Here is an 8339-nt window from a genome sequence, read left to right on the forward strand (position 1 = left end):
TCCTCTCTCTCTCTCTCTCTTTTTTTTTTTTTAGAGGCTTTTTCCTTAGAGTGTGTGTGCTTGCCAGAGAGAGAAAGAGAGAGACAAACACAGTGAGGGAGAAAGTGAGATATCACCCCCTAGGATGACAGCCATACCACAATTCCTTCTCCATTTTCATTCCAGGATCTTGGGCACACATGCATGCACATCCACCTACTGCGATTTTTAAGCCACCAGGTCCAGGATTCAAACCACAGTCAGCCACATGGGACTCCAACAACATAACCACTATGAGGTCTACTGGTCCCTTGAATGCGTTTTATTTTATTCTCTTGTCTGATTGCATTGGCTAAGACTTCTAGAGCTATATTGAAAGGGAATGAAGAAAGTTGGAAGCTTTGTCTTGTTCCAGTGTGATGTTAGCTATGGGTTTTTCATATATGGCTTTTATTGTGTTGAGAAATGTTCCTTCGATGCTGATTTTGCAGAAGTCTTTTTTTTTTTAGTTATTTATTTAATTCCATTTGCTATTATTTTTTTATTTAACTTTATTTATTTATTTATTTATTTTCATTTGATCAGAGAGGGACAGAGTGAGAGAGAGAGAAAGCAAGCTGCCAGGTCTGGGACTCAAACTGCAGTCAGCCATGTGCGAGTCCAGCACACTTAACCACTGTGCCACCTGCTGGACCCCACCATTATTATTTTCTACAGGGCATGTGCTCACACCAGAGAAAGAGAGAGAGAGGATTAGACTGACACACTGGCCTCCTACCCCAAAAGGGTTCCTTTCCCCTACACCAGCAAAGACCCTGAAGACACTCTCACACCCAGCAGGGTGCCCCAGCCTGGCCTAGTCAGCTGTGTCCACACTGAGGGCTGCAGCACTTGTAGAAGGTGGTCATCGGCTCATCTGCAGAGCGGATCTGGAGCTGCATGAAGTAGGCGCGAGGGTGCTCACATTTGGGGCACGGCTTTTTCTTCTCAAATCTGGCTGAAGACCAGCTGGAAACATAACACAGAAGGTGACCACCTCAATTCACTTGTGCTGCTCTGATACAATACTCGAGACGGGGCACTGGGTGGAGGCTGGGACGGTTCTGCAGTAGAGTCCACATTCTCCCAGGCAGCTGCATCCCCAAGCACATCGTCCACTTCCTTCAGCTTTGGATACTTTCGGTTTGTCACCTTGCAAGTGACGTTGTGCACGTAGGGGCAGGTGTTGCAGGCGAAGTGGTGGCAGCGCTGACCCTCCTCCATGATCAGCCCATTCCCACAGCTCGGGCAGAACAGAAACATCGCCCCGGACAGCCCTGTGCGACGCACTCCCGGCAGCCCCAGGCCACTCACCATTTGCTATTATTTCTTAATTTGACTAGAAAGAGACAGGAAGAGAGAGAAAGGGAAAGTGAGAAAGAAAGCTGCTAGATCCGGGACTTGACCCGTGGTTGGCCATGTGAGTCCAGCACCCCACCTACCACACCACCTGCCAGCCCCATGCTGAAGGTCTTAATTATGAAGGGGCGTTGTATTTTATCAAATGCTTTTCTGCATCAGCTGATATTATCATAGGATTTTTATCCTTCTTTGTGTTAATATGGTGTACTACATTTATGGGTTTTCATACGTTGACCCATCCTTGCATCCCTGGAATAAAGCCTACCTGATCGTGATGTATAATCTTTTTAATGTGTCTTTGGATATGATTTGCTAGTATTTTGTTGAGAGTTCTTGCATCTATATTCATCAGAGATATTGGTTTGTAGTTTTCTTTTTTGTTGTGTCCTTGTCTATTTTGGGGGTGAGGGTGATGAAGGCTTCATAAAATGAAGCTGAGATGGCTCCTTCCCTTGGGTCTTTAGATATAGTTTGAGTAGAACGGGGCTTAGCTCTTCTTTAACAGTTTTATGGAATTCAAAAGTGAAACCATCAGAATCTGGGCTTTGCTTGTTGGGAGGTCACTTATTACTGATTCGATTTCATTGCTTGTTACTGGCCTATTCAGGCTTTCTATGTCTTCCTGATTCAGTCTTGGTAGAATATGTGTGTTCAGAAATTGGTCCATCTCTTCCAGGTTTTCTTGTTTGTTGGTGTCATTCATAGTATTCGTTAATGAGCTTTTGTATTTCTGTTATAATAGTGCCTGTTTCATTGCAAATTTGATTTATCTTGTTCATTTCTCTCTTCTGAATTAGTCTAACTACCTGTATATCAGTTTTGTTTATTTCTAGAAGAACCAGCTTTTGGTTTCATTTATTTTCTATATAGTTCATTTATTCTCTATTTTTTTTCTCAAATCTTTATTATTTCTTGGGGCTGGCAGGTGGCGTTATGCTTAAGGGTTCCCGACTCCCACATGGCCGACCATGGTTCGAGTCCTGGACCTGGTGGCTTGCTTTCTCACTTTCCCTCCTTCCCTTCCTCTCTCTCTCTCCCTCTCTCACTTACTCCCCCTCTGGTCAAATTAAAATAACTAACTAAATAAATAAAATTTAAAAAAATTTAAAAACCTTATTATTTCTTTTCTCTTGGCATTCTTGGGGATTTTTGTTGTTCTTCCAGTTCCCTGAGGTATGTTGTTAGCTTGTCTGTTTTCCATCTTTTTCTTATATGCACTAATTGCTATGAACTGCCCTCTTATTACTGCTTCTGCTGTGTCCCATAGGTGATGGAACGCACATACTCATTACCATTCATTGCAATTACTCTTTTCACTTCAGTCTTCATTTCTTCAGTGGTTATGAAGTAATTCAGGAGTAGGTTGTTTTGTTTCCATATGTTTGTGTATTTTTGAGAGATATTTTCTGAAATTAATTTCAAGTTTAATTCCACCATGGTCAGAGAAGATGCTGGATATAGGTTCTATGCCTTTGAATTTGTAAAGGCTTGTTTTTTGCCCTATCATGTGGTCAGTCTTTGAAAAGGTTCCATGGGGGGGGGGGGATGAGGAAAAAAGTATATTTTATGGTTGTTGGATGGAAAGGTCTATAGAAGTCCATCAATTTATGGTGTCATTTAGATCCTGTATCTCTGCTTATTTTTTGTCTAAATGATCTGTCCAAAGGAGATAATGGGGTATTGAGATCCCCAAAGATTAGTGTGTCTATCACTCCCTTTAGATCTAGCAGTCTCTTTTACCTATTTGGGTGCTCCCAAGTTGGGTGCATAGATATTCATAAATGTTATATCTGCTTGATGAATTAACCCTTTGAGTACTATATAAGGCCCTTCTTTGTCTCTTCCTACAGTTTTTGTCTTAAAGCCTATTTTGTCTGATATTAGTATATTGACTCCAGCCTTTTTCTTTTGTTATTTCCATTTGCATAGAATATCTTTTCCAGCCCTTCACTTTTAGTCTATGTATATCTTTATCCATGAGGCGCATTTCTTGTAGACAGCCAATGAGAGTTTATTTTTTTTAATCCATTCAGCCAGTTTGTGTTTTTGGATTAGAGAATTTAATGCATTAATGTTCAATGTTATTCTTGATATTTGCAACTTTGTCCCTGTCATTTTGTTAGCCATTTTCTTGGTTGTTTTTTATTCTCTCATTTCTGTCTGTCTCTCTTTACTTTTCTTGATACAGCACTCCCTTCTGTATTTCTTGAAGAGCTGGTCTAGTATTGGTGAATTCTTTCAGTTTTTGTTTGTGCAAGACTGATTTTATTCATTCTTCCCATTATGAAAGATAATCTTGCTGGGTATAATATTCTTGGTTGGTTTATTTGTTTTTGTTTGTTTTTAATACATCTTCCCATTCTTTTCTTGCCTGCACTGTTTCGCTTGAAAGGTCTGATGTTAATCTCATTGAAAAACCTTTGTAAGTGACTTGACATTTCTCTCTTGCCATTTTTAGAATCTTGTCTTTGTGATTTTTACCGGTCTGACTATGATGTGCCACGGAGAGAATCTTATGGGGTTTTTTGTTTTGTATTTTATTTTATTTATTATTATCACAATCTAGGGAATCTTATGTTGATTCTATTTGGGGACCTTTGTATTTCTCAGGTATAGATATATGAATGCTTCTTTAGATTTGGGAAGTTTTCTTCAAGTATTTAATGGAATAGATCTTCTATGCTCTTGTCTGATTCTTCATCTTCTGAAATACATTATTATTTGAATATTTGGGCACTTAATAGTGTATTTCCCATATATTGTCCTAATTTTAAAAAATTATTTTTCATTATTTTTGGTGGTTTTATCTAAGATCAAAGGTTTTGTCTTCCAGCTCACAGGTTCTGTCTTCTGTGTGGTCCAATCTGTTATAAATACTGCAAGGGACGTCTTGATTTTTTTTGTTACTGTCTTCATATCTAAGAGTTCTAATTAGCTCTTTTATATGGCGTCTTTCTCCTTCTTCAAATCCTAGAAAGACTTTAAATCTGTCACCATGAATATTCGGATTTTTTAAAAATTTTCTTGAGAGAGAGACTTTTACTGTAGGGCATGTGCACTCACCAGAGAGACAGAGAAAGACAGAGAAACAGAAAGACATTCCCTGGAAGGAGGGCCACACCAAAATCCTCTCTCCTCCATCCTCCTCTCAAGATTTTGGGCATGCATGCATATGTGCCCAGTGTGAGTTTCAAGCAGCCAAGTCCAGGCCTCAAACCTGGGTTGGCCACATGGGAGTCCAGTGCGTTTACCAATGGACCCCTGAATTATTTTTCTGACATTCTTGTGAATTCTTTTGTGTTGTCTATGATTGAAGAAGAGTTATTTGTTCTGTTGAGGGAGAGATGTTTCCTTATTTTCCCATGTTTCTTGTGCTTCTGTTCTGGAGTCTAGTCATCTGATGAATCATATACATCTTCCTACTTTTCTGGTGTCAATTCTACAGTGTCAGGGGAAAAAGAGCTCTGCTTCTCAAGAGGTGTTCTTGGTAGAGCGCCTTGTCTTCCAGTCAGAGTGTGCATTTAGCCAGCTTTAGGTGTTGGTTCTTTTCCCAGTCTCTCAGGACTGAGAGTACCTGGGGCCAAACTGGAGAGTTCCAGCTGTGGGGGAGAGAGTAGATCCGATAAACTATGAAGTCTCAAAATGTTCCTGGCTGGGCAGAAGGCAGCTAGAGATTTAAGGCAGTCTTCCTGCCTCAGTTGGTCTCCCAGAGATGTTAAAATTAAAAAAAAAATCATTCGAATCTGAGAATCGTGAGATAAAGTAAGTGAAGTAGCCTGGGGCTAGGAAAATGTAGGCAATCACTGGACTAGCAAAAGCTCAGAGACCAAGCAAATACGCGTCATAGGGTGGAGGTAACGGGCAAAGCATGGAAACAGTTGGAGAGGAAGTAAGTTAATCCCTTCCCGGAGAAAGCCTTTAAACTATGACACCAGAGTCTCACCCATAAAGAACTTCTCGTGAAACACTCGGGTAAAGAGGACACCCACCATGAGGGGAGTTAAAGAGCAGCCAGTGACCAGAGGGCACACACAGGAAGAGTGCTGTGTTTTGATACATGAAGGTGCACAGGTGGGTAAGAAAATTATGACCACCCCATCCCAGAAATCCCCAGGAAAAGGAGAACTAACAGAAGAGAGCAAGAAGGTAGGCAGGTGAGTCTGCACTGAGTAATCGAGTACTAGGTACACCACTGATTGATGGAGTACTCGATATACCAGTGAGCGCGTGAATACTAGTAGCACCAAGGAACACCCAAGTACTAGTTACACCACTGAGGGATCAAGTTCTAGGCACACCACTAAACGATGACATACTAGTCACACCAGTGAGTGATCAGTACTAATTACACCACTGATCGATTGAGTACTTGATACACCAGTGAGCGATAGAACACTAGTAACACCATGGAACACTCAAGTACTAGTTACGCCACTGAGGGATCAGGTTCTAGGCACACCACTGAGCAATCAAGTACTAGTTACACTGCTGAGGGATCAAGTACTAGTTACACCACTGAGCGATCGAGTACTAGGTCCACCACGAGTGATCAGGTACTAGTTACACCACTGAGGGATCAAGTTCTAGTCACACCACTGAGCGATCATGTACTAGTCACACTGCTAAGCAATCAAGTACTAGTTATACTGCTGAGGGATCAAGTACTAGTTACACCACTGATCGATTGAGTACTCGATACACCAGTGAGCAATAGAACACTAGTAACACCATGGAACAGTCGAGTTAAACCACTTTGGGATCAAGTTCTAGGTCCACCACTGAGCGATCATGTACTAGTCATACTGCTGAGCAATCAAGTACTAGTTATACTGCTGAACGATAAAGTACTAGTTACACCACTGCGGGATCAAGTTCTAGGTCCACCACTGAGCGATCATGTACTAGTCACACTGCTGAATGATCAAGTACTAGTCACACCACTGAGCGAACAAGTCTAGTCACTCCACTGAGCATTCACGTGGTAGTCACTCCACTGAGCAATCGAGTACTAGTCATTCTGCTGAGCGGTCACATGCTCGTCACACCTAGCCCCAGTCCCCCCATTTTGGCATTTTTTTGTCTACCCAGATATTTGGAGGGTACTGAGGTACCCTAATTGTAACCCTAACCCTATTTTTGGCTTGTTTCCTTGCCAGAGGCCATGCGTGCTCACCACAGAGACAGGGAGAAGGGGAGAAAGCACCCCGTGGGACAGTCATGCCACAGTCCTTCTCCATTTCTCCATCCTGTTGGAGTTCCTGCCACATACACCACACCTGGTGTGTTTTTCAAGCCATTGAGCCAGGGATGTGAACCCTGCCATTAGCCAGGTCGGATGAGGCTCCCTTGCCCACCAGGCCACAGGTCCAGCTCTGTGCTCGGTCCTCTCAATGGGGCCTAGCGAACTGCAACGCCCAGGCTGGAGGCAGCTCCACAGCCATGGAACCGTGTCCTGTGGGGATGAGCAGAGACGCACACGAAGGTGCTAGGTCGTCAGCCAGGGCCGTCAGCGGGCCACATGTGGTCTACTCCCCGGGGCCTCTGGGCTGTGGGGACAAGGCCTGGGTGGGCAGGGCATTTGGGGGTTTCCATCTTTCCCGAAGGGAGCATCCCCACCAGAGTGCCCACTGGAGACCCAGTGCCAGCCTCAGCCCGCCAGGTGGGCAGCACACACTGCAGGCCCAGGGAGGTCCTCTCAAGAGCCCAACCGCTTCCCTTGGGACCCGGCTGTTCCACCCAAGCCCAGGCCCTTCCCCAGCCTGTAAGGCTCTGATGGGCCCTGCGTCACTCCCTGGCTCAGGAAGGGCCAAGCAGGGTGCAGCCCCCAAGGCCAGCCTCCCCGGGGCTACCCCGTGAGGTCATAGCCCCTTCTCACCTGGGACAACAGGACCCTCGCCTGAGCCCCACAGTCAGTTCTGTGGGTGGCCGGTCTCCAACTGCAAGAAGTCTTGGGAGTGGGGATTGGGATACACGGTCCACTCTGCTGGGAGCTGACCCTGGTCAGCTGACCCGGTCAAAAGTGCGGCCCCCAGTCCAGACCCCTACAGAGTCCAACTCAGCACCCCTCACCCCCCTGCAGATAGCCTGGAGCCACCAGGGCCATTTGCCAGGAACAGACAGCCGGTGCCCCAGGAGTTGACTCACGGAGTCGACCTTTGCAGAGACTGGCCAGACCCAGAGCACGAAGCAGCACCAGGCTGAGTCCACACCTCACCCCGAGCCTCAGGGCTCAGGCTGAAGCCAGCCCTGCAGGACTGCTGAGAGCCACCCCTGTGGTCTGCCCCTGGGTTTCTGGGAGCACTTCCTCCATGCAGCCCTCCCGCAGGTGCCCTCGGGGCTGTGCATACCTTCACAGAGCCTCTCTGTGTGAATACCCTCAGGCCTCGATCCCAGTCCTGGTGGCTGTGGTGTGCTGGTCACGACAGCCAGACAGTCGAGGCCTGCCCACAGGGGTCCTGCCCAGGTCTGAGGGCACTATGCCTGTGCGGGGCCATGAATAGAGGTCTCCTGGGAGGGTGAGGACCAACCCACAGAGGGAGGACTTGAGGCGGGAGGCTCCAGAAGGATGAGGGGCTTCCCAGGGGACTTCGACAGGCTGAAGAGGGCTCCGGGAGGAGGCTGGGCCGGGGCCCCGTGCCAGGCTGTGAGCTTGCAGAGGCAGACCCGGGACGGAGGAGGAGGTGGGCTGGGCCCTCACCGGCTTGAGTAAAGCAGGACCGCACCCTCCATGACAGCCCTGAGCTAGTAGGTGCCTGAGGTCACCCCAGGATGTGGCAGAGCTGCCACTGTGTTGGCCTCCTGTCCCCAGACTCCAGATGCAGCCCTGGGCCTGCCCAAGGCATTCTCTGTGAGCTGGAGGGGCCTCAGTGTCTTCACACAAGGAGCTGCAGAGGCAGCTCCTCCCCCAGCCCTCGCGGCCATAGCCCCGCAGCCAGTGCCCGGAGGGCTGCGGTCGCCCC

General features: G+C 46.4%; 1 protein-coding gene across 1 annotated transcript; it reads right to left on the bottom strand.

Moving 5' to 3' along the window:
• Positions 1-839: 839 nt before the first annotated feature.
• Positions 840-1344, bottom strand: LOC102495979 (DNA-directed RNA polymerase III subunit RPC10-like). Its single transcript, XM_006165181.2, has 2 exons — positions 1087-1344; positions 840-962 (listed from the first exon to the last, which is right to left on the bottom strand). The coding sequence occupies exons 1-2, from the start codon at positions 1333-1335 to the stop codon at positions 840-842; spliced, it is 372 nt and encodes a 123-aa protein (XP_006165243.1). The 5' UTR covers positions 1336-1344.
• Between the last annotated feature and the right edge of the window lie 6995 nt (positions 1345-8339).

This window comes from Tupaia chinensis, unplaced genomic scaffold, assembly GCF_000334495.1.
Source record: "Tupaia chinensis unplaced genomic scaffold, TupChi_1.0 Scaffold143823_1, whole genome shotgun sequence".
Lineage (NCBI taxonomy): Eukaryota > Metazoa > Chordata > Mammalia > Scandentia > Tupaiidae > Tupaia > Tupaia belangeri.